This window comes from Trachypithecus francoisi, unplaced genomic scaffold, assembly GCF_009764315.1.
Source record: "Trachypithecus francoisi isolate TF-2019V2 unplaced genomic scaffold, Tfra_2.0 Lachesis_group3, whole genome shotgun sequence".
NCBI lineage: Eukaryota > Metazoa > Chordata > Mammalia > Primates > Cercopithecidae > Trachypithecus > Trachypithecus francoisi.
In genome coordinates this window covers 114,582,616-114,609,037 of record NW_022681468.1, presented here as the reverse complement: position 1 = coordinate 114,609,037, position 26,422 = coordinate 114,582,616, and the positions used below count along the sequence as shown (strand labels likewise).

General features: G+C 46.2%; 1 protein-coding gene across 2 annotated transcripts in view; it reads right to left on the bottom strand.

The window, feature by feature from the left end:
• Nucleotides 1-334: 334 nt before the first annotated feature.
• The window catches only part of EDC3 (enhancer of mRNA decapping 3), a 59,990-nt gene continuing 33,902 nt past the window's right edge, over nt 335-26,422 (bottom strand). For both annotated transcript variants that reach the window (XM_033189372.1, XM_033189373.1), the window contains 4 exons: nt 23,697-24,032; nt 10,221-10,374; nt 5,163-5,380; nt 335-2,701 (listed from right to left, as the gene is read on the bottom strand). In XM_033189372.1, the coding sequence (XP_033045263.1) occupies nt 2,367-2,701; nt 5,163-5,380; nt 10,221-10,374; nt 23,697-24,032 (1,043 nt within the window). In that variant the 3' untranslated portion in view covers nt 335-2,366. The remainder of the gene's footprint in view (nt 2,702-5,162; nt 5,381-10,220; nt 10,375-23,696; nt 24,033-26,422) is intronic.

The following is a 26,422-nucleotide window of genomic DNA, read 5'->3' as shown; positions in this document are numbered from 1 at the left end:
ACTGGGCCAGGCACAGAAGAGCTAGGCAGGGGTAAGACCAGAAGTGGGGATGTCCTCTGAGCCCAGGCTGCTGAGCAGTCCTAGACGGCACCTCTGCCCTGCTGGCTCCTGTACCTCTCAGCCCCCGAGAACGTAACGGAATCAGCCCACCGTGACTAGCCAGGTGGGGTCTGGTTTTCCGCAGCCTGCCAGTCCCATTACTGGCTGGGACTTTAGGCTGTATGTGCCCAACAACTATGGTCTGCTGAGGGCAGGAGACAAGTGGGGCGGGTTCCTAGGCTGGAACAGGCAGCACCTCATGACAGCCTACAGAGCAATTCACACGCCACAGGACTCAGTCATTCAGCTTTATTTCAGTGCTGGTTTTTGGTTCCCTAAGAGCTGCACGAGTGCTAGGTTTCACCACATGACTGGGGGCCCCTTGGGAACTGGGTACTATGGGCAGGATGCCCCTGAAAAGAACTGAAAATGGAGGAATCATACTTAATACCTCTGGGGGAAGGCCCAGGCTAAGGATAAGGGCAAGGACCAGTCCCAGTGCCCCCTGGGGGAGAAGCTTGGGCACAAACTCCCAGTGGCCCCGCAAGGCTATCATCCCTGGATCTTGCTGGACTGGGCAGTCTCCTGGACCAGGGTTCTTCTAGCTTGTTTCTCACTGTACCTAATCAGGGGGCCTAACTGCATTAACAGGCAGCCAGAACCTGCCTACCAAAATGCCTGTAACCTACACTGCTCTTCGGATTGTGGCCAAGAGAGGGCCCCGGCTTGGGAGCTGCTTGGCCCTGAGAGTGAGCAGAGGCTCAGAGAATACATAGCACAAGGGTTACAGTCCCTGGCCTCTTCCCATTGCTGGAGACAATTTAAGACTGAAGGGAAGATGAGAGGAGGGGCCAGCCCTCTACCCTGGCTCATCTGCTTCTGGCTATGCTCCTACAAGGAAAGTGGTAACAGCCTGAAACCCATGGTACCAGGGCCTACCCTGTGTCCACAATCCTCGGTAAGCCCTTCTGCCCACCCATCCACCCGCTCAGCCAGTCTGGGCAGACACAGAGCAGAAGCAGCCTGAAGCCCTGAAGCAGGCTTAAGCACAAGTTCTTGGCAGGAATCCCTGCCAGGGTTCCAGGCATAGATCCTGTTCTACCAGCCTCCAGGGCCTAGGGCTTGGCACCTTAGGATTTGAGCATCAGTGTGTTCCTATGGTTGGAACCCACACCAGCTAGCTCATCCAGAACTAGCCTCATTTTGCCATCTTTGAGACAGGGTGCTGGCCCCAAGCCTATTCATCTAGACTGGACAACTGTAAAGGGTTCTAAGCCCAGATGTTTTAAGAGCTGGGGTGGAGCTCAAGCAGGGGAGTCCATGTGCCCTGCTCTGGGATGACAGCTGCAAAGGACCATTTCAGGGGAAGGGCAGAGGGGACGAAAGAGTAGGTGGGGCATGTATGTGCGGGCAAAGGGCTGGAGGAGTGGTGGCCTAGGACAGAAGCACCAGGAAGCCTCTTCTGGCTCAGCACCAGGCTCCCCCAGGGATATCCCCATCTGAGGGGTCTGGCCCCAGACTAGGCAGAGGCTCAGCCTGCTCAGTTTTGGGGTGGGGGCGGGCACTGCTGGCAAGATGGGCACTGTGGTTCTACAGTAATATAACCTTATACTACCTGTGCTGAAGACGACAGAACATAAAATCCCAATACAGTAACACCATCCTAATGCCGCCCCCTTCCCTACCTCTGAGTGATGGAGGGAAAAGGAGGGAGAGATCCTTGGAAAAATCAGCATAAAACTTGGATCAGCTCAGGAGTAAGGGTCAAAACCCCCCAAATCAACTTGTGGGGCTAGGGGAAGGCCTGGTCTGTCACAGCCCTGGAAATGAATGGAGAGTGCAGGTCTGCCCTCTGGTGGACAGCTGCCACGCAGCTGGTTCTACAGAGGAAGGGCTGTCTGCATGGGGAAAGCAAGGGAGACACAAAGCCACAAGCTCTGAAATAGAGTAGGTACAGGCCCCCAAACAGGACCTGGCCCACTCCTCAATGCATGTGCCCAGGCCCAGTGGCTGTAAACCTGAAACACAGTCTTAGAGAGCTGCCTACGGCTGTAAACAAAGGCCCACCTGGCCGTGCAGGGGGCTGAGGGTAGAGATGCCTGGAGCTGCTGCACGCTCAGCCTGCCGCCCAGCCCGGAACCCAGTGGGAAAGACTTCCCTGGCTAAGAGCAAGTGACAGGTCAGTTTTAAGTAAGTTCTGTTCTCTCACAGAAGAAACAAACCCAAAAGGGAAAAAACTTTAACAAGGTCCATGAAGCTTCATATCCTTAAGGCGTTCGTTATCAGAGAAGCAGGGGACAGCAGGGTCCTGCCTGCGCAGGAACCCTCTAGGCAGAGTGCAGTGGGATAACAAACTTGCAGCCAAAGGGCGAGTGGTAGTTGATGCCCACCTCCTGGAAGACCTGCTGGGGAATGCCAATGTCGCACAAATAGATACGGCCTGCGTGTTCCCCCAGTGGCAAAGGCAGGCCCAGTGCCAGTGACCATTTGGCATCAATGCCCTGTTCGACTTCATGCACAGGAGGGTCTATGCTGAGTACTGGTGCCCGGTTCTGGTTGGCCCAGGCCACAGCAGCCTTGTACCAGGGTTGATCCCGCAGGAAGACGTTCTCAGGGCAATCCAGGCAGTTGATGACCAGGTCCACAGGGCTAGTGGGCAGATCTGCAGGTGGAAAGAGTGCCATCTGAAAATCCCTATAAGCAGAGAGCAGCCCAGGCTGGGACTAGGCCCCAGGTCGTCCCAAGGGTATCTTTGTTTTCCAGACACCACTCCGATGCCTCTCCAAAGGCTGGCCTTCTTAAAGCTGGGCCAGGGCACAGGCCCTAGAGTTGCAAGCTGGCTGGGCTGAGTGCTAGAGACCAAGTTGCATGTCAGCCCAGCAGACCACTGCCCTCCTGGAGTTCTCGGGATGAACCACTGTCCTGCTCAGTGTGCAGAGCTTCTCAGGGCACAAAGCCCTCACCTCCTCTGCCTTCTCAGGCATGCCTCTGTATATCCAACTAATGCCCTGGGCACCTTATGACCTCTGGGAAGGCAGAGTCCACTGTCAAGGTGGCTGTCACAGGGAAGCCCCACTCAGGCCCAGCAAAAACAGGAACTGATTGCTATCTGCTGAATGACCCAAGAAGGGTGAGCAGGTGAGAGCATGCTTATTCTATTCCGGTGGGCCTACTCATTCTACTCTAGCAAGCCTGTCCTCTCTCGTACTCATTATCTCACAGGAATGGGTCACCCACTCAGCCCAACCTTAATTAAGAATTAAGAGAGAACCTATTACTATTCTCCCAGGCTCCTCTGCTCTAACCAGGCCTCTGGGACAGTATTAGAAAGGGATGTCTCACCAAGTATATAGATCCTGTACTGGCCTAAGAGGTTAAACTGAGAATAGCAGAAATCAGACCAAACTTAATCGTCGTTCAGACTCGTGTCTGGGAGCAGCTGGGATAGGAAAACCTTTGGGCAGCAAGAGGAAGAACTGCCTAGAAGGGGGCATCATGTTAAAAATTACAAGAAGGGGAACCCACACCAGGCCCCCTTCCCAGCTCTCAGCCTAGAGTAATATCATTTCTCAGCTAGAGACTCACAACTTCCCTGCTTAGAATGTGCCGTGGGGGGGAGTCCCTGTGGGTGATGAGGCTCTCAAGAGTGTGAGTGGCATCCTATCTTCTGTGTGCCCACAGGAGCCTGGCCTGAGACTTAGGAGACAAAGGTTCTGGTCCAGGCTTTGCCCTTGACTCACCATCTGACCTCTGGTGAAGTCCTTTCTCTGGGCCATATTTGCTCTTCTCCAATTCTTCCCCCTGCCATTCTCATTTAAACCCATTCCAGTCAGACTCTGTCCCTACCACTCCACTTGAGACTACACTCGTCAAGCTCACCAGGAGCCTCCACAGAGATGCTAAATCCAGTGGTCGATTCTGTCTTCCTTTGACCTTAACCTAGAGCGTGGCTTGCTGACACAGCTGATGACATGCTCCTTTCTTCACTTGGCTTTCAGCTACCATACTCTCCTGGTTTTCCTTCTCCCTCACTGACCATTCCAGTCCCATCTCCTTGGTTAGGCTCTTTACTCCCTGACTTCTAAATAAAGAGCTCAGTTTTCCAACTTCTGTATCTACTCTCTTCCTATGTGACAGCATATCCAGGCTCCTCATGGCTTAAATATTCACTATGGCTTGTAACTCTAGGCTGAATCCTTTCACTTCAGATTCATATAACTCCTTCCCTATCAACATTTCCACCTGCATATCCAATAGGTGCCTCAAGCTGAGCTTCTGCTGTTCCTCCCCAAACCTTCTCCATCAAGCTTTCCCATCTTAGTGATCGCACCTCAGTTACTGAGGCCAAAAACCTTGGAGCCATTCCCAAGTCTCTTTCTCCCACCCCCATACATCCAATCTGTGGATTCTATCTCCAAAACTGATTTAGAAACTACCTCCACCACCTCTGGCACTACCACTCTGTCTTAGCCACCATAATCTCTCTCTCCCATAATCACAATAGCACCCTGACACCTCTGTGTACTCCTTTGTGTGTCTACTCTCAAATAGCACCCAAAATTATCATCTGGAACCTAAATTTGATTATATCATTTCCCTACTTGTTCCTTCAATGACTGCCCATCTCACCAGAGTAAAAGCCCAAATCCTTGTGGTCATCCCCAAGGCCCATCATGACCTGACCCTGAAATGTCCAAGTCTCCTAACTCTCTACCCAGTCCTCCAACATGCCTCCTTTCCCTGCTTTACTTTTATTCATATCTCTTACTACAACTACACAAGTATGTTACATACTGTTTGTTCCTCCTAACCAGAATATAAGCTCCACGGAAGAATGGATTTTAAAATATCTGTTGCCATATCCCTAGCATCAGGAAGAGTGCCTGTTCAACGAATATTTGTGGAATGGACCAGTGGGTCCCCAGCTTTTCATCTGAGTAGTGGGAGAGAGAGAAGAGTAAGGAGATGGAAAGTAGTATATTACTGTTCTAAGACTCCTTAGAGGCAGAGCACCATCCTTACACACGGTGCCTTTCCACCTGTCGCCACTGGGTGGCATGACGAGACCATCAAACTGCTAAGGAGGGAGGAGGCCTTCAGCCCAGCCCTGCATAAGTGCTCACCTTTGAGGCTAGACACTTGTTGGCCTTGTGTCTTGCTGAAGAGCGACAGCTCATTGGTGATAGATTCCAACATCTTGACAAAATTGGGCAGGAAAAGGATGACCTGGACATCATGGTTGGCTAGGTGCCTTCCACAGCTGATACCCTGAGCCCCCTTCACATGAGGTCCACACAGTAGAGCCACTGTAGGCCTCTGGTGAACATTTTTGGGATTCAATCTGGAAAAGAAGGTGAAGAAGCAGTATCAGCTACAGACTTGCCAATCCCTTGCACCCTATATCAGACAATTGCCTGTAGCACCTATTGGTCTCAGATCTCTTACCCACTGCTCACCAAGTCCCAGGCTCCAGAGGGGGACAGAATCCACTACAGGCCAGGTCTATAGGGTGGCATTCCCGTTGTCCCAAACCCCAGCCTCACGTCATTGCTGGGTCCTCCCACTAAGTGGTTCACCCAGATCCTGCACCACACAACACTGTTGCCAGAACACTGCTTTGCTGACCCATGAACACTCAGTAGTTCCTCTGCAGCGTTCTCTGCTCTTCTTCCCCAACGACGTGTCTGCTTCACTCCAGCAGGGCTGGTCTCATTCTCTCCTGCACTTGTAAGGCTCTTTCCTGCTTATGCTCAAACTATGGCCCCTGCCAGAAAGCCTTTCACATTCCAAACTGTGACCCGCCTTTTCTTAGAGATCCAGCTCAAGGCTTATTACCTCTGCTGGGATTACGCTGGCTCATGCCTTTACCTCTCCTCAACTCCTAATAAGCTCACAGCAAGTACCATAGCCCTCAATTCTCCTCAATCAGTTGCCAATCCAAGTTCTCTTTACTGAGCTTAGTAGCTTACTGAAGCTAATGAAAGCAATGCTGCAGGCATTAACAGTACCTATTTCATAAGATGCTGTGTGGATACTGGATGCCCAGCACTTAGCAGTGCCTAACACAAAGAAGGTACTCAATCAGTGCTGACCATGGAGGAGGCAGCAGGCTAAGGGTTACCTGGCCTCCTATGCTAGCAGCTGCCTTGGATGAAGCAGTCACTTCCAGTTTTCTGCTATTCAAAACTCAGACTCCTTTGGACTCAGAGAAGTCACAAATAAGGAGATAACGAGGATTAGCCCTGGAGCTGTGCCGAACTCATAGGCAGCACAGCTGGCTCACGGGGCAGCAAGGCAGGGAGGAGATGGACGGCAGGGCCATATGTCCCTGCCTAGTGGCGGAGCAATGATTGTCACTTACCGGTTTCCCAAAGGGAGAAAGATGACAAGATGTTGTCAACAAACTAAGAGGAGCTTCATAACTGCCCCCATTCCCAGACACATTTTGGAGAATTTAACAATCTACTCTACCTTCTAGACACCAAACCATTCGCCTTTCCATTTCTGCATTTAGAGGAAATATGATGAGAACTGCTCCCTTCAGAGGATGCTGCAGAGCTGTGGAATCTGACTCACTTTGTTCCCTAAAAGGGTTCTTCCTCTCAGGGAGAACCTGTCCCACCCCCAATCAAAAGAAGCAGAGCACAGCATTCACACACCCAGCGGCAAGGCAAAGAGTATATGGGCACTGGAAATGGACCTATGTGGATTAGAGGCCTGGCTGGACTGTGTACCAGCAGTATCATGTGGGCAAGTCCCTCGGTTCTCTGAGCCACAGTGTTCTCATCCAAAAACACAGGGCTATTATTTAGCTTTGAGGTGAAGTTATGAGGACTACATTAAATTATGCTGTGAAAGCACCGTGGAACACTGCATGGCACTTGATATACATTAAACTTCAAGATTACTAACTACAGGTCTGATTTCTCAACATCAGCAACTGCTACAAAGGACAGGAGATAGACCTTTGGACAGTTCAGACACTAAAAGAAAAGACTGGCACAAGAACAGCCAGCCCCGAGAAGCTGGCTAGAGAGGAGTGTGATTTGTTAAGGACATTCAGCTCCTGCCCCAAAACTACTGTTTCTGGGAAGCCACTTAATTGTCTCAAAGTGCCCCCAACAGCGGCTCTGGGAGGAGGTGCAGGAGACACCAGACCCACGGGCCTGATGCTCTTTCAGAGGGTACTTCACACTACCCCTTCCTATAGGCATTTCCCTGGCTCTTCCCTGGCACAGGAGAGCCCAAAGATCTAACAGCTAGGAAGCAGGCCTAAATCAAGGGACAAGGAAAAACTAACACTCCAACCCCCAACTCAAATAGGATGAGGGAGATGGAAATCTTACATCTGGGTTGGACTAAGCCTGCTTGAATCAAGATCACTTCAGAATCAGGAGATGCCTTCCATCCAAACACATTATCAGGCCCAGAGAATGAAAAGAGGCTGGAGTGAGGAGCTACAGGATTTATCTGCAATATCAGTTTTCTGGCAAGGACTCCCAAACACCATGGCTGGAAGCACAAGCCAAGGACCAGGTTCCATTTTGCAAATAGGGAAGGGGCCCTGTAGGAAGCAACATCCTATCATGTGAGGCTTTGGATCTGTGGGTGCTGCTCAGGGAAAAGAGGCTTTCCTTGCCCCACTGAACCCAGATCTGCCCTGCTCCTTGGAAGCCACCTCCCCATTCCAGACACCAGTCTCCCACAAGGTTGCCCACATCCTCCTCTTTACTGACAAAGCCAGTAGGCACTTGTCAACTCTAATTTTGATTGATCTCTCAGCAGTACCACTGCCAGCCATTCCTTTTGACTTCAAATACTATTTCCTTGGTTCTTACACGCTACCCTCTTGGTTTCTTACCTCTCTTGCTTTCTTCTTCATCCTCCTAACTGTGCCCTACATGCCGATGTTCCCCAGAATCCCACCCTAGGCCCTTTCTTTTCACACCTTCTCACATGATCTCATCTACTCTTACACCATCTACAAGCTGCCAACTCTCAAATCTCTAGCATCAGCTCAGACCCTTTTCTGAACTTCAGATCTTTTTTTTTTTTTCTGAGATGGAGTCTTGCTCTTGTTGCCCAGGCTGGAGTGCAGTGGTGAGATCTCGGCTCACTGCAACCTTCTCCTCCCAGGTTCAAGCAATTCTCCTGCCTCAGCCTCCTTAGTAGCTGGGACTATAGGCACCTGCCACCACGCCTAGCTAATTTTTATATTTTTAGTAGAGACAGCGTTTCACCATGTTGGCCAGGCTGGTTTTGAACTCCTGACCTCAAGTGATCTGCCCACCTTGGCCTCCCGAAGTGCAGGGATTACAGGTGTGAGCCACCACGCCTGGCCTAAATTTCAGATCCTTATAGCTAAGAGACTATTTGGATATCTTACAGGTATTCCAAACTCAACACATCCAAAACAAAACCCACCATCTCTCTCAAACCTGCTCTTCTTCCCATGTTTCCTATCACAGTGAATGTGTACCATCATCCAATCAGATGTCCAGGCTAGAAAGCTTGAAGTTCACTGATTTCTGACACTATACTTTCCATCACCTCTAAAATCCATTCAACTACCTTGCCCTGCTGAATTTACCTTAACAACAACAACAACAAACCCTCATCTGTCCACTTCTCTTTCTTTTTTCAAGAGACAAGGTCATATAAAAAAAAAAAAAAGAGAGAGAGAGAGAAAGAGAGACAGACAAGGTCTCACTATGTTGCCCAGGCTGGCCTCAAACTCCTGGGCTCAAGCAATCCTCCCACCCCAGCCTCTGGAGTAGCTGGGATATAGGCGTGCATCACCAAACCTATTTGTACACTTTTCTGATCCCTGCTTCCCTAGTTGGGCCACCATCATTTGGGCCCTGGCTCAGTTTTCTAAGTGTTGCAGTTTTCTACCTGATCTCACTGCTTTCAGTCTTGCCTCCACTGAATCTACTGTCCTCATTGTAGCTAAAAATCATCTTTTTAAAACACAAGACTAACCATGTCATAGCTCTATTGAAATTTCTTCAGCAGCTCCCTATCACTCAGCTATACTGAGGCCCTACTTTCCAGCGACAGAGTGACTTACAGATTGCCAACAATTCCATGGCCTCTTGATTCTCTCTGCCCTTGGCACATGCTACTCCCTGTACTTAGAATACCTTCTTCTTGGCCAGGTGCGATGGCTCACACCTGTAATTCCAGCACTTTGGGAGGCAGAGGCGTGCAGATTACCTGAGGCCAAAAGTTTGGGACCAGCCTGGACAACATGGCGAAACCCTGTCTCTATCAAAAACAAAAAAATTAGCCGTGCATGGTGGCACATGCCTGCAGTCTCAGCTACTTCATAAGGCTGAGGTGGGAGAATTGACCAAACTCGGCAGGTGGAAGTTGCAGTGAGCTGAGATTGTGCCACTGTGCTCCAGCCTGGGTGACAGAGTGAGAACCTATCTCAACAAAAAAACAGAATGTCTTCCTCTTTCTTGCTTGCCCCTGCTAATCACCGCTTGTTCATCAGGGCTCAGCTTGGATGCCACTGCTCCAGAAGGGTGACTGGTTTCTCCAGCCTGTGGCAATAATACGGCTTACTGGAGAATTTTGTTTCCTCTATCACAGCACTAGACTTTCTAGAGATCTCACTGGGCTACTGGAGGAAAGGTGCAGTATTTTATTCTTCGTGTCCCCAGTGTCTAGCAGAAGGTCTGGCACCTGGTATCAGTCTGTCCACAAATAAGGCACTGCCCTTGATATATGAGCATAAGAGGCAGGTGGGAAGGTGCCAAACTCCAGCTCCCCTACTCAGTTGTCAGTGTGGTTCTGGAAGCTCTCAGATATGGAGACTGATTTGCATCCCAGCCACGTAAAGTAAATGATGAGTGCCAAAGGCCAGGTCTCCGAAGGTTCCTAGAAGGAAGGCTTCTGATAGTTAGCAAGAGTCTCAGGCCAGATGGCGGCTATCAGGAAACAGAGGGTCAAAAGGCAGTTTGCCAGAAGAAGAATGAGGACATCTAGGAGATGGGTCTGAGGAGGGGCAAAGAAACCTCACAGCATCCAGGAAAGTGACTTCAGAGAGATACTCCCATCAGATGGGCAAAAAACTGCCTAATGAACTCGTCTGTGTGTATGGGAGGCACTGTGGTGGTGGCCAAGCAGAGCATCCTCACTCCACATTGAGTCCCTGCCAGTTTACAGGCATTTACCTGTTGGGTCCTCCGAGGAGGGTCAGTGCCATCTGACTGGCACACACACCTGTCATCTCCAGTCTCCGCTCCAGGGTCAGCCCATGCTTCTCAGCCACGGACAACAGCTTTTTATGTAGCTCATAGGAAACACTTGGGACAACCAGGCCAGAGTCTGCAGTTCAAAGGGAGAAGAGAAAGGTAAAGTGACTACAGAAACCAGGTCCAAACTGGGTATACTCTATCCAAGATTCTGCAAATGCCAACATTTTACCATGGACCACCCTCTGGCCCATCCTCTTCATCTTCCGGGACTAAGGCACACTCTGAGTAGTGAATGGTGAACCAAGTAACAACTTGTTCCAGGTCACCACAGAGTGGGGACAAACTTAAGCTCCCTTAGCAGTTTAGCTTTAGATGACGAAGGCCAAATCTACCAGGATATATTTAGTGCTATCGAGACCAGCACACAGCCAGTAATAGCATATCAGGCACAAGAGAAGAGAACATGATTTTCCCCAAGTGGGGGAAATGCCATCTTGGGCAGCAGGGTTTCCTCACAAGCAAGCGCCTTGTCCTTCCTGAGAAGTGGAACAGACACAGACACTAGCTAACCCTGATGGCCCTCTGGTCCCTGCTGTTCTCCTCAATTATAGGGCAGGAGGACTTGTTCCATCTGCTTCCCTCTTCTTCTTCCTTCTCTCTTCTATTTACCCTTCCTCTTTGATTAAGAAACTCAGCTAGCAAAGTTGTTTTCTCAAATAATTTGTCATTTTCTCCCCATCTGAATTGGGTGTAACCCAATACTCACAAAACAGGGAAGGAGTACAAGTTAAGTAAGCTATGGCTGACTTTAAGCTACTTTCACCATTAAAAAAGGGCAACTTTTACAAAAGTTGGGGAGAATTAGTCACTGAAAGTACACTATGGAAAATACTTGGCTTTTCAAGGCTCAAAGCCAATATCTACAGCAGCTGATGTATGTGAATTAGTCCATAATATTATTATATGCACCAGTGTCAACATACTAGGAAAGAAACAGCAAACCCAAAAATTGTGATCTCCAATGGACAGCTCTTACCTTGACAACCAAGGTATTGCTCCCTCCAAGAAGCCAATGCTGTCTTACAAATGCCAAAGCCACTGGGCTGAGCAGCAGACCCTTTCCCAAAGAGCCCCATTTGGCTTCACTGGCCAATGGACCAACAAATGCAGATTCTAATTAGCAAGTCATTGTGGGACTGCACGTTGCTAGCTTTGTCCAGCTAGATCAGATACCTTTTTTAGATCCTGTGTCCTCAATTATACGGGACTGTCAACTGCCTGAGGTAAGGAAATTAATCTTTTACTTCTTCAGCCTTCACCTTCTCAACTTGTTCCATCTACACTTATCAACAAAGCTGAGTTCTTATCAGGTACTCAGACATACAAATGATGCAAAACTAGTGCCATTTCTGGTCTGGTCTAACTCTAAGGTAGAAGAGTTAGGGAATAAAAGTTAATAAATTTTTCAGTACATTTATCTCATTGCATCGTTCCAGAGTCCTGTCTAGAAAAATCTGTTTTCTTCACTGGTCATGTCAGGAGAAATCTCTCGAGGTTCTATCAGGTCTAGTCCTACCTGCATAGACTCTTAAAACCACACAGAATGAGGCTATAGCTTCATGTTTTAGCAACAGGAAACCAAGCACAAAGACTGAACCTATAGGACCCAGGTCTGTATCCTCTCAGGGAAGGCAGAATAATAATGTCATGTCGTGTGTGAAATTGTTTTGGGTATTGATTTTTCTAGTCAGATTGAGTCTAGTAAGAGAAAGGCCAGGTTTTGACTTATGATTAGGTTTTGGTAGGGAATTATTCGGTGAATTGTAGTGGGAAAATATCCTAATATGTTAGAGAATTTGAACATGTGTGATGGGGTGTTTATGTAATGATGATGATAAAAAATGTCTAACATATCAAATAAACACTATTGTGTTGGCTAACTGAGCCCCTCTACCTGTCCAAATCCTATTCCTGGCCTAGAGAGAGGCAACAAACAGTGCCATTAGGAGCACTGAGTCTCTCCTCTCACCTCTTTCTGAAATGTCAGTCATTGGTATCTCAGGTGCCAGTGCTGGAGGCTGCAGCCTGACCTTGCATGTCAACAGCTGATTAAAACAGCCATTTTTATGGCCTGCTTCAGACATGCACATATTATCAGAACTAATTAGGCTGAACAATTTTCAAAAGTCCTAAGCCACTAACAACTCAAACCTATCAGACAAGTCACACACCTGACTACTTCAAACACCCTCTTTACCTGCAGAGTCACGCAAGGCAGAGCTTTCACTCGTCTATGCATTCCTTCACCTATTTATCAGAACTCTTTCTGTTAGATTTGAAATGGGTCTGGGCAGTGAGTCTTGGGCCTGCTACTCCACAAATCAAGCATTCTTTCTGGGTCTGGCTCTTGTGCTATGTGTACAGGCAGGCAGCCCCTCCCCTGCCCCCTCATTCTGAAGGCTCTCTGGGAGCAGGCAGAAGCATTTTCTGCTAGCTGTCCCCTCACAGTCTTTAAGAGTACAAAACTTAAGTACAGGAGAGGACAAAAAATGGTACAGGAGAGGAGACACCGGCTGGCTAGATGCTGCTGCTGGAAGCTGTGAGTCGCTTACCATCTGCTCACTTATCTGTGTTGGGGGAAGGGGCACTGTTGGTGAATCAGCATATTTTTGCAGCCTAGAGAAAGACAAAGCCAGGAGCCTTTCTGCTCAGAGTCTGGCAGTTACAAGGTCTAGAACTCTACTCTGACTTTCCTCTGAAAGGAACATACAAACACCACAAAATGTTCCTTTTAAACGTTTATCCCCATAAGTCCAACGAGTTGGACTGGCTTATCAGAAACAGACCAAGGGAATAAAATAAATTCCAAAGGAAAGGAACCAAGAACATAGCGTGTAAATTGCAAACAACACTGCTACTGCCAACCCTGAACATGGGCCAAGTCTAATTATGTTTGAGTTGGAAGGTAGATCTTTATTGTTCAGGATTCAAGGCAGTAAAATCAGTTGGTAAGGTTTCTTTGAGCATTAATATGCATTTTATAGCTGCTGGTGAAACAATAAAGGGAGAGATAATTATAACCTGTTCGTGACAAGCAGGGAACTTCTTAGGATCTGATTGACCTTAGGGTATCAAGGAAGACAACAAGTACACTCAGTACAGGCCAGGAAAGAAAACTCCTCCTTGTACACCTGCTTTCCACTGCAAGAGGCTGAAGCTGTCTCCTCGGACCATGGAACGCAGTGGTCCAGCATGCACGTGCCGGCTGCAGTCTGCCCCTTGTCAGGTCATCACTTTGGCACTGCTCATTCCAGCACACAGCATTTCAGGCCTTTCCCTCCCTTATGGACACATATGCATGTCCCCACTCCCCCCTACACAGACACCCTTCAGTACCATGTCCAAGGTTCCTATCTCCTTCAGACCTGCCCAGTCTTTCTGTTGTGTAACAAGGCTCCCACAACAAAGTGTTATCTCAGATCTAACTCAATCCTCTCATTGATTGGCCCTTTAACTGGAAAGGCTGCATATGTCCCAAGTCTTATCAATAAGGAGCACAGCTCATTTACAGGCATGGGATTTCTCCAGGACTATGACTTCTGATTCTATTCTGTGGCAGTCACAAAACTGAGTGCTGATGTCACACTGGTTCCTTTAGGTATATAAATCCACTGGTAAATTTACACCCCCTGACCAGCAATGTACAGACAGTCCCTGGAGATCTACACTAAAGCTACCACAAACTAGTAGTAATGCAATTTAGTGTCAAGTGTTCTCTGAAGGAAGGATTTGTTATAAGAAACCTAACTACACATTCACAATACTCTTTATTATGACCCACAAGACCTGCTGTGATCTGGCAACCTTTACCAGGTACCCAAGCTGCACCCCAGACACCTTGGCCACCTTCTGGTTCCTAAATTCTCCAAGTTCCTTCTGGCCTCAAGAGACAGTTCCTTTCACATGCTTTCTCTATCCCAGCACTTTATTCTCTCTTCTGGGGCTCTATTCTCTCTTCCAATGCTATCCCTACACAGCGGGCTCCTCATCTGTCAGGTGTCAGCACGCTGCTTACTTCCCTTCATTGTATTCAATACATCTGACTCCACTCTTAAGTGGGAGTTGAACAATGCGAACACATGGACACAGGGAGGGGAACATCACACACTGGGGCCTGTCGGGGGGTGGGGAAGGGATAGCATTAAGAGAAATACCTAATGTAGATGACAGGTTGATGGGTGCAGCAAACCACCCATGGCATGTGTGTATACCTATATAACAAACCTGCACATTCTGCACATGTATCTCAGAACTTACAGTATATATATATATATATATATATACACACACACACACACACACATATACATCTGACTCTTTCCCCACCTCTTCCCTTCCCCACTTACAACTAGACCACCCCCGTGTCCACACTGGACCTCATTCCTTCATACTGGAACAAGCTTTGAACTTTAAGAGGCAAAGAACTGCTCAACAAGAAACTTACTAATTATGAAGGGAAAAATTCTCTTTATGAGAAGAAATCTGGTGGTCAACACCTTACCAAGTGGTCAAACAGCCCCAGTGATGGGACAATGAGATACAATGTACTCCCTGATGTGACGTCTTGAGAAAGACACAGCCCTACCAAAATCCTAGAAAACATGTTTAACATGAATCAGATAAAAGGGAAACAAACAATACATCAAAACTATGAGACATTCTGCAAATCAACTGGCCTAGATTCTTCACTAATATCAATATCACAAAGGACAACAAAAGTTGCAGGAACTGTTCTAGTTTAAAGGAAACAGAAGAGATATGACAGCTGAATGTAGTGTGCAATGGATGATTAAAAATACAGCTATAAAGGATATTACTGGGATAATTGGAAAGTTCTGCATACGGAGTATATTAGATAATACTTTTGTAATAATTTAAATTTTGCTGAGAGCAATCTTGCAGTGTGGTTGTGTAGAGCAATATATATAGATCACACTGAATTTATGTGCTGTGGAAGTATTTAGGGATGAAATCTAATGATGAGTACAACTAAATCTCAAATGGTTCAGAAATATGTGTGTGCTCATATGTATTTATTTTATATAAAACAAACGTGTCAAAATGTTAACTGGTGAATTTAAATGAGGGGTATAGGGTTGTTCGGTTGTTCATTATATTATTCTAGTAATTTTTCTGTAAGCTTGAAATACTACTGAGGATAAAGAAAAATCTGTTGCCAAGGCTGCTACAGAACACAGTGTCTGCATATTAAATTAGAAAAAATGACCTCCCTAGTCCTTTCCAGACCTTTTTTTTTTTTTTTTTTAAAGACACAGTCTCTTTCTGTCACCCAGGCTGGAGTGCAGTGGCGCCATCTTGGTTTACTGCAACCTCCATCTCCTGGGTTCAAGTGATTCTCCTGCCTCAACCTCCCAAGTAGCTGGGACTACAGGCATGTGCCACAACGGATAGCTAATTTTTATATTTTTAGTAGAGACAGGGTTTCACCATGTTGGTCAGGCTGGTCTCAAACTCCTGACCTCAAGTGAGCTGTCTGCCTCAGCCTGATTGCTGAATTTCAAGAGGATGGTATAAACATAGACATCAAACTTCTTTCTCACTCTGTTTAGGCACCTGTGGCTCTGGAATGGCAAGAGGGCATATATTAGCAAAGCAGTCACATTAGCAGGGACCAGTGCATTTCTGGAATGACCAATGGGCAGTTTCATAAAAACTCAGATGTCAGGCTGTAATGCACTAGGCTCCAGATACTCTAGCCCTTGGTTTGAGCTTAAACTCTTGGAAAACATGTAAGAAGCACAATGGTTCATTACTGGGCTAGGAGTCGAGCCAAAACACCTATCTTAACAGTACTGCTCTAAAACCTCATGAGATCACCAATGACCACAACCAAGCCCTTCAAGTCTATGACAACCATCCACCCGATTACCCAGGCCCAGGAACTCTGAAGGATTCCAAGGTAAAGAAAAGGACTGATAAATTCTTCCACTTCTGGCACTGAAAGATCTGCTAGAGCCTGAGGTTCCCCAACTCAACCAAGTCACTGTTAAGTAAGTCTGCCTGCCGGAGACACAAATTCAGAGACTAGGCTCATTAGCTCTGTTCAGTGAAAAGTTGTGACACTTCATAGAGGAGCACAGGTTTATCCAGTGCAGGTGTTCTGTCCAGAACACCACCCAGAATTTATTTCCTGATGTCTCCCAGTGGCTCTCCCTCAGAATGACATCCTTGTGGCACCTGATCTAATCCATACACATACACTCAGGGAATGAAGTTGGGGAGGGGGTTATGGGGAGACAAGGCAGGACCCTGCATGGGTTGGGTCTATGGTGAGAAGGCAATGAGATGTTGACCAGCTCCATGGTGGCAGACACTTGATTCTCTCAATGGAAAGAATTCTTTGCAAGAGTACAACAGCTGCCAAAGGAGACCTCATTACCTCCAGGGTAGAATTCTTCAGTGGTACTTCTAAACTCCAAGATTTATTTCTTCCTGAATTTCTTTTGAACACACATGCAAAAAAATCAAAACAGATTTCTTGACTACCTATTTTTGAGGAGATAAAAACACTGTTGGTCTTGAAAGCCTTAGACTACTTCTAGAGGGACTCTTGGTGACAAGAAGCAGAGGAAGGCAGCTACGGCTCAGAGGCAGGAATGGAATGCCAGCTGTGAAAGAGACAACTGCTAGCCTGGAATTTTCTGAAAGCCAAACTTGTCCTGAGAGCACTCAAAGACTTAGCCATCCAGGGTGAGAAGAGTACAGTCACAAAGCAGCAGGAACAAATCACTTGTGACTTCACCAGCTGCCTCCCTTCCTAGCAGATACCAGAACTGCCTTTTCCAAAAGAAATGAGTATTGGTAAGAGGTGCTCGAGCTCAGACCAGAGCACCTCACTCAAGTTTAACTGGATCCTTTTTAAGACAATAAATAGGAACTCTAGTTCAGGTCATCCTCACATACTTGCTGTTCCCTAAATCTCAGCACACAGTGTGGAGGTGGATCATCCTTCAGGCAAAGCTGCAGAGATGCCTGCACCAAGAGCACCCTACTGCCTCCCATCTGGGCTTTTACATACTTGAGGACAGAAGAGGCGCTGCACAGTAGAAAACAAATGGTGGAGGTTAAAGAAGTCTACCCAAAAGGAAAGGCTCATGAATAGAGGATTTATTACAACAGAGGGAAGGAAGAATTCTAGTCATTTTTTTAAAAAGTTGAGATAGGATCTTGCTATGTTGCCCAGGCTGGTCTCAACTCCTGGCCTCAAGCAATCCCCCAACCTGTACCTCCCGAGTTGCTGGGACCACAGGCACATACCATCACACCCTGGCTAATTTTTTATTTGTATTTTTTGTAGAGACGAGGTCTCATTATGTTGCTTAGGCTGGGCTCAAGCAAGCCAGCCTCCTGCCTCAGTCTCCCAAAGTGTTGGGATTACAGGTGTGAGCCACGGCAACCGACTACACTTCTGTTATTAGTATATTTACATATTTGGTTTGGTTATATTCAGAGGCCCTAAGGTGATGAACTATGACTTACCCAGAGTATCTAAAACAGTGTCTGGCACATAGTAGGTATTCTACAAATGTTGATGCTTTGAAATAATCTTCCTGAGGTGGCCTTTGCAAATTCACATTTGAAGTCAAATATTTACTGAATAATAATTACAAATTGGGTATTGTGCTAGCTACTTTTCCACATAATCTCATTTAATCCATAGTATTAGCCTACTTTATAGATAAGGAAACCAGCTTAGTAGCCTCTCTTTGGCTATACAACTTTTAACTTCTTATTAAAGCTCTTAATAACCAATAACTCCCACATCTCCCTATCCCTCATTGTAACAACTCTCGCCTTTGCTTTCTCTGGGCTCAGGCACAAAGCATTGTAGGAGGGGGCAAAAAGCGGGGAGGGCGGGAGGGGGTCACAAAACCATGTAGGCTTGGCCCACTACAAATTCATGCAATCTAATGATAACTTGACTCACTGCCATTCTTCCTGCCTCACAGGTTCAATACCTCCAAATCCTCCTGTTCACTCAACTCTATTTTCAATCCTCATAGCCTATCAACTTGCCCTCTGTCGCTTCTCTCAAATCTTTGTGTTCCTTTCCATTCAACGGTCCAAATCCCTAGTATGTAAATTACATCATGAGCATGACTGGTCCTGCTCTGGTCTCTTCTCTCCCCTCTCGTTCCACCTAGAATCCTACCACAAGACCAGTCTTCCTAGAAGAGATTTGGTTCATGTCATTTTCCTATCCAAAAGCCTTCAGTTGTTCCCTATGACTACAGGACAAGGATAGCACTGGCACACAAGGCCCTCTGTGCTCTGGTCCAAAGCTGTATTTTAGTTCCTTCCAATCCCCAGCACAAACTCTCTGCCCTGGCCAAGCCAGCTAATGACCAGTCTCCCACACAGCCCTTTACACATACTATTCACCTGCACCTGCCTAGCCTACCCACGAATATCCTCCTCTTTCTCTCTGCCTGGTGAAATCCTGCCCATGTTTCAAGGCTTCCATCATGAAGCCTTCCTTGATGCAACCTACAGGACCTCTCCTGCCTCTCAACACCTAGTGGCACTTAACGTCCACATTTTCACTGGACTCTGGGCATATATGGAATCTTTCCATCTCCTATTACATTTTCGTAACTTAAAGGCAAGCATGTCTTAGAGTCAGTTACATATAATAAACATAATAAACACAGTGTTTTGACTGACCCAAACTGTCTTAAAAGATTTCCTTTAGAATATCATGAGTGTTAGGCTGGGCACGGTGGCTCATGCCTGTAATCCCAGCACTTTGGGAGGCCAAGGTGGGCAGATCACCTGAGATCAGGAATTCAAGACCAGCCTGGCCAAAATGGTGAAACCTCATCTCTACTAAAAATACAAAAATTTGCCAGGTGTGGTGGTGTGCGCCTGTAATCCCAGCTACATGGGAGGCTAAGGCAGGAGAATCACTTGAACTCAGGTGGTGGAGTTTGTAGGGAACTGAGATTGCGCCACTGCACTCCAGCCTGGGTGACAGAGCGAGACTCCGTCTCAAAAAAAAAAAAAAAAAGATTCTTCTCTGAAGCCTTACCACTTTCCTAAGCAGTATTCTTTGGGGAGTTCTCACCACTGAACATAGAGTGCTCACACACATCTAGTGTTTTATATTTAAACTTAACACATGCACATAGAATCAGTCTTCAAAGAATTTCAAATTACAAGTCTGGATCCAGAAAGACCCTGGCCAATCCAGAGTGTGATCACTGGACACCATTATTTAGCAGGGCAGAGCCAAGCTAGAGAAATGTCTGAAGATCCATGACTGCTGGAGACAGAGGCCCTGCCAAAGAACCTGAAAGGACTTTCCAGAGAGAAAAAATTGGGGTTAAACAAAGAGCTAAATTTAGTTGCTTCCTGAATGTGTTTTCCCAATCAACAGACCTAAAACAACACTGTTCCCCATCACAACACACACAGCTGGCAAAGATTACTGCCAAGAGGAGTATGAGCAATTAGTGAATAATAACTTATGTACTTGGTTGATACCACTTAGCATGAAGGCAATATATAGGGCACCAGCAGCAAGCTGTCAGAATCCTAAATCCCAAGCCATCACCAAATGAGTAATAAACATGTTCTTTTGCTACAGTGGGGATTAGTAGAAAAGTACTTGGTATTCTAGGATATGAATGCCACAAGGCCAGACTGTGGGAGCTCTCCAAGTTACTCCAAGTTACTTCTGTAAACTGATGGTCTATTCCTGAGACAGTGCAGTACTAAAGAAAACACTACAGAGATATCCCTCAACTTAAAATGGGTGTTATCCCAATAAACCCGTCGTAAATTGAAAATATCTAAGTTGAAAATGCATTTAATACACCTAACCTACCAAACAAAACACCATAGTTCAGCCTAGCCTACCTTAAACCTGCCCAGACCACTTACATTAGCCTACAGTTGGACAAAATCATCTGGCAAAACAGTACACTGTAGAATACTGGTTGTTTACTCTCATGACTGCATGGCTAACTACTGTGGCTCCTGCTGCTGCCCAGCATTGGAGAATATCATACCTGCATATTGCTAGCTCAGGAAAAGATGTAAGTTCATAATTTGAACTACAGTTTCTACTGAATAAGTATTGCTTTCACATCATCCTAGAGTCAAAAAATAAGTCTAACCATTGTAAGTTGGGGGATCATCTGTAGTCTATTTGCCATTAAACTGTCCTTCTCTTATTCTTGCTCATTTTTTATTCACATTTAGAAGAGAAAAGGAGATGTGATGGGTAAGGTTTTCGTGTTTTTTTTTTTTGAGACAGGGTCTGGCTCTGTCATCCAGGCTGGAGTACAGTGGCATGACTTTGGCTCGTTGCAGCCTCAACCTCATGGGCTCAAACGATGCTCCTACCTCAGCCTTCTGAGTAGCTGGGACTATAGACATGTGCCACCGTGCCCAGTTAATGTTTTCTATTTTTTTTGTAGAGACAGGGTCTCACTTTGTTGCCCAAGCTGGTCTTGAACTCCTGAGTTCAAGCAATCCTCCCACCTTGGCCTCCCAAAGTGCTGCGATTACAGGAGTGAGTCACTCCATCTGGCCAATGGAAAAGCCTTTACCAGCCGGGCGCGGTGGCTCATGCCTGTAATCCCAGCACTTTGGGAGGCCAAGGCAGGCAGATCACTTGAGGCCAGGAGTTTGAGACCAGCCTGGCCAACATGGTGAAACTTCATCTCTACTAAAAATACAAAAATTAGCTAGGTATGGTGATCACGGCTACTCAGAAGGCTGAGGCAGGAGAATCGCTGGAACCCGGGAGGTAGAGGTTGCAGTGCGCTGAGAGCTGAGATCATGCCACTACACTCCAGCCTGGATGACAGAGCAAGACTCTTTTTTTTTTTTTTAAAAAAGCCTTTACCTCTCTGGGCCTCATGTCCTCATCTGTAAAATGAGAAAATTATACTAGGTGATCAACTAACCTAACACTAACATTTTATGGTCTTAGACTGTTTCCCTATATAATCTAGTTTGCCTTTTTTCACCCAAACATTTGGATAGCAGATCCAATGGAGAAAGATCAATGGAGAAACTGCGTTGACTGACTGCCCCTCAGTGAAAACCTGCTTGAGGATTGTGCCTTGGAACTGGAACACAGAGAAAAAACCCCTGTAGAAGAAGCTGCTCAGTAAGATAACTGCCTGCTTGCTCTATTTCCAGCACAGACACTGCTTGGCAAAAGGGCTTCATTTTCACTCCTTGTCAATGTTAAGAACAAAGAGAAAAATCAGATGGCATAAAGTTGCTGGGCTTCTTTCCCCCTCACTGAACCAGTGGAGTGCAACTGGTCACTACATACCACAAGACGCCACACCCAAGTTTATGGCTAAGGACCAGCACATGTGGTTTGTAGTACGTTTATTGATAGGAAAACAGTTTTATATGACAGAACTTTTCACTTCAGTCATTAAAAACAAAACAGGTGTGAAGATCAAGTTGGGGAGCCAGAGTGTGCAGTAGGAAAAAATTTCTACCTCTGCTTTTGTCCACATTAGTAAATATTTTCTCAGGCTCTGTTAGATCTGAGAATCCTCCCTGATTTTCACTGTTATTCTCACTCTTAGCCACTTGACTCCAGGGCAGATCATAATCTTCCCAAGTTCAAAAAATCCTGAAGTGTAGGGCCGGGTGCGGTGGCTCATGCCTATAATCCCAGCACTTTGGGAGGCCAAGGCGGGTGGATCATGAGGTCAGGAGTTCAAGACCAGCCTGGCCAATATGATGAACCCCATCTCTACTAAAAATACAAAAAAATTAGCTGGGCATGGTGGTCCCAGCTACTCGGGAGGTTGAGGCAGGAGAATCGCTTGAACCTGGGAGGTGGAGGTTGCAGTGAGCTGAGATCGCGCCATTGCACTCCAGCTGGGGCAACAGAGTGAGACTTCATCTCAAAAAAAAAAAAAAAAAATTCCTGCAGTGTAAATAGTTCCAGGGAAATCACAACTGTATAATCCAACAGCCTCAGTGGTAGCACTTGGACTACAGATACAGAGAGCTAGCAGCAGGAGCAGCTTTTTTTTTTTTTTTTTTTTACAAAGATGGCAGTAAAAAAAGGAAGCAGTCAGAGGTGGATAGTTGGCTGATCTGGAGGAGTACCAAACTTAACAGATGATAATTGCCTTTAAAAGGCTTAAAACCTAGCAATTTAAATTAAACCCGATTCCGAGCTAGGCTGTTTGCTTTTACACAGGTGTTAAAAACTAAAGGACTTTGGCAAGTTACACTGTCACTGTCACTGCCACTTAAGGACACCACCTTAGTAAACAGGCATGCCTACTAGAATCTGCCAGCAAAAGACTGACATAATTCAGCAGTCTTGGTTTTTTTTTAGCAGTCTTTCTTAGCCTGACAGTTGGCCTATTTTTTTTTCACATGGAAAGCACAAGCAAGCTACTATACTCAGCAAAACCAAATACAACAGAGTCTTACTATTATCTATAAAAAAAAGCCATGTCTGACTTTGCTCCAAATGCAATTAGCCGCATCCACTGTTCTCCTTATAGCAGCTACCAGCATTCAAGATTTATATTCCTTATATTCCAACTTTAAACCAAAATAAAAATATTATACTCAATTCCTTCTCTACTTACTAAAATGATTATGACTTCCCCTTTAGCTCTTAGATCATTCCATAACAACAGTTTTCAAACCATATTCCAAGAAGTCCAGTTAGTAATGTGGTTTGGTGGGAAGGGATGGGACAGGGATGTGGTGAATTACCTCTCTCACAGCTGCTTTAATCTGTTTTCTATGCCATGGGTTTGAAGAAAAGATTCTAACGCTAAAACAAGAAACAATAATCACTGAGGTAATAGAACTAGATTGTCATCTACAGTAGTCTACATAAGGTACTACAATGTTACATGAAATTAACCAACTTTCAATATCCTGGGCTAACAGGAGATAAGAACAGCATAGTAAAGAAATGTAATTTATTAAAACTCTATTTTTAGCCAATGATTCCAATCACCCATCTTCAACTGTTTTTTTGCAACAACAAATACTTAGTAAAACAGAGTTGAAGTCTGGTGAAATATATGGGCAGTAACAGGAAAGCCAAAGTAAAAATAGATCTGAATATTTGAATCTACATAGCAGGTCCTTTGCCTTTAGTTGTTACTCACAACATACTAAATAAGTAGTAGGTCAGATCCTGCCAGATACAGGATATACACAGACATCTAGAGAAATTACCCCCCCACCATGGCAGAATGCTGTTATTGGCTGCAGTCCCCAAGAGACAATAATACTGGGCTAGCCACCAAGCCACTTAAATGAATTCCTAGTGTGAGATTCTAACTCAGAAGCCAGGTCTTTCTGTTTTAAGCACAAGAGAAAGGCAACAGCAACCAGCAGGATGTGGGACCTGGTGCGACTCACCCGTACAGAACTCCTTGCTCACGTTGTGGGGCACTGTGATCCGTCGGTAGACAATGGGCTCTGACTCCAAGATGTTCTCATCATGGCGGTACCGAGTAGGCTTTTCATTTGGGATGCCCCGGGAACGGGTACCACTTCTCCTTTCATAGGTATCAATCTCCTCAAACACAGCTGCCTTGTCAAAAAGAGCCAGGTTCCCTTCAAAATCAAAATCTGTGTCTGGGATCTCCTCAATATCATCCCCGAAGCACTCGTCATCTTTATTCTTCATCTGGCCATTCTTTAAACCACTTTTCTTTGGAGTTGCCTGATTTGGGTGCCTGCTACAAGATGACCCTGGAGAAAAAACAGGGACTAAAGTCAGTGTATCCACAGAAAGCACTAAGTGAAAGTGGAAAATACAGTACATTAGTCCTTTGTGGAAAGCGTTACAGGAACCAATGTGAAAATGGTAAAGGTAAGTATTGCAAAACCATATTAAATAGCACAAACAACAAATCTCATTTGGAATAATAGGTTTCAAACATCACCCAATCTGGGCACGGTGGCTCACGCCTATAATCCCATGTTGGGAGGCTGAGGCAGGAGGATCACTTGTGCCTAGGAGTTCAAGGCTGCAGTGAGCTATGATCACGACACTGCACCCCAGCCTGGGCAACAGAGCAAGAACCTGTCTCAAAACACACACACACACACACCACACACACACACACACACACACAAACAACAATAACAAATATTACACCCAAGTAACTTGTTAATGAATATGAACTAAGCAGTATTCCTGGAAATCTTAACCAGTTATCCCCTTTATAAGGAAACTGGTAATGACAAAAGCTTTTCTGACAACTTACTATTAGCAAACAAGAGGAAGAGTAAGAACATAGCATGGTGGTTTTGATACAACGATACAGGCAGGAGGCAGAGAAATTCTAGAGGCAGGTCCCTGGCGAAGCCCCACCTTCGAAGCTGAAAAGCGTGAGATTGTGGCCCAAAGTGAGAACTTATATCCCTGTTCTCCCACCAGAATGTTGCCTTTTCTTAAACCACCCATGGCCCTGCGCCACCCTAACCTGTGCCTATAAAGACCCCAGACTCAGTCAGCAGAGATGAGAAACAGCTGGACGTTGGAGACTACGGCTGGATGTCAGAGAAGTGGCTTGACTTCAGAGGAACAGCTTGACTGTGTAACTGTGGAGAAGAATCCAGCTGGAGACAGCCAGACTTCAAGGGAAAATTACCTATCCACCACCCACTGTCCCCTTTTCAGCTCCCCTTCCCACATAAATAAAAATAAAATCACCCACATTTACCATCCTTTAATTTGTTTATGTGACCTCATTTTTCCTGGACACTGGACAAAAGCTCAGAAGCCATGAGTGCAGATACAAAAGGCTGTCACACTGGCCCTTTGCCCTCACTGGCAGAGGGCAGCTGCAGGCCCACTGAGCTGTTAACACTTAAGCCATCTGTGGACGGCAGAGCTAAAAGAGCACCGTAACACATCCTCTGGGGCTTCATGAGTTATAGGCACCCCACGTAGGTGCTGCCACATGGCCTGCACTGAGTTCGCTCCTGCTGGTGCCCAAGAGCATTCGTTCTGGCTCCTGCACCTGCTCATCTGTGCACTCACTCCCACAATGGGTAGAACACAGCGGGTCTGAGTGGAGTTTGATCCCACTGGCACTGAAACAGCCGGTTCCAGGGCTTGTGCACTCCAGTTCCTGCTTCATTCACTTGCACAATCCCTTTGACAAGCAGTTGAGAGCAGTGGGTGGAGTAAATGAGGTACCCCATCATGAGTCCCATGAATAGGTCAGGGAAGGGAAATATCCTGCTTCAGTTTGAGTCTGAACGTCTGGCAGTTGTTTAAGAGAGAAATACCCCCAGACTAAAAGAAGGCCTGGTCTTCTTTTAGCTTGCAGGAAAATACTATTCAGCTAGTCCTTAATTCTATGCTTACCCAGCAAGCAATCTTCTGATTTTTAATTTGGCCTTAGGCTAGATCCCAGCAGTGGGGAATCCCTGGTTTGTTCAAGAAATTCTACATTCTGAGCCAGGTATACACCTACCAATACAAATTGCTATACTGACTTACAAAACTTTCTTTAGACTTTTCGGTTAATGTGATCTCTTTTCTCAGAATTTTCTCTCTTCTGGGTAAGCAGTTTCTGAAACACCAAATAATGAGGGTCCATACTGAGCTGATCCTGTAGAGGCCACACTAATGCACATCCACAACACAGTAGCCAGCCACACCCTGTCTCTGACACCCTATTTGGCTACCACACATCAGTCAACAACTACTCTAGCAGCCAAGGCAGAAGGTCCCACAGAATTCTCCAAACCACCCACCCCCAAAGAATTAAGCTCTGGTCTCCATCTGACTACCCTGAAAGAGTGGATCAGGTGACTGGTATGCTAGACTGAACCTCTATTACAGTCTAAATAAATGGAAGGAGGGGTTTCACCATGTTGGTCAGGCTGGTCTGGAACTTCTGATCTCAGGTGATCTGCCCACCTCGGCCTCCCAAAGGGCTAGGATTACAGGTGTGAGTCACCACCCCCGGCTGTGGGTACATTTTCTAGACATTATCCTCTGTGTTCTTTTAACTTTGCCTAGACCATGACTGTGTGCCAATAAAACTTTATTTACAAAAACAGGCAATGGGTTGGATTTGGCCCATGGGCTATAGTTTGCAGACTTTTGATGCAGAATATACACT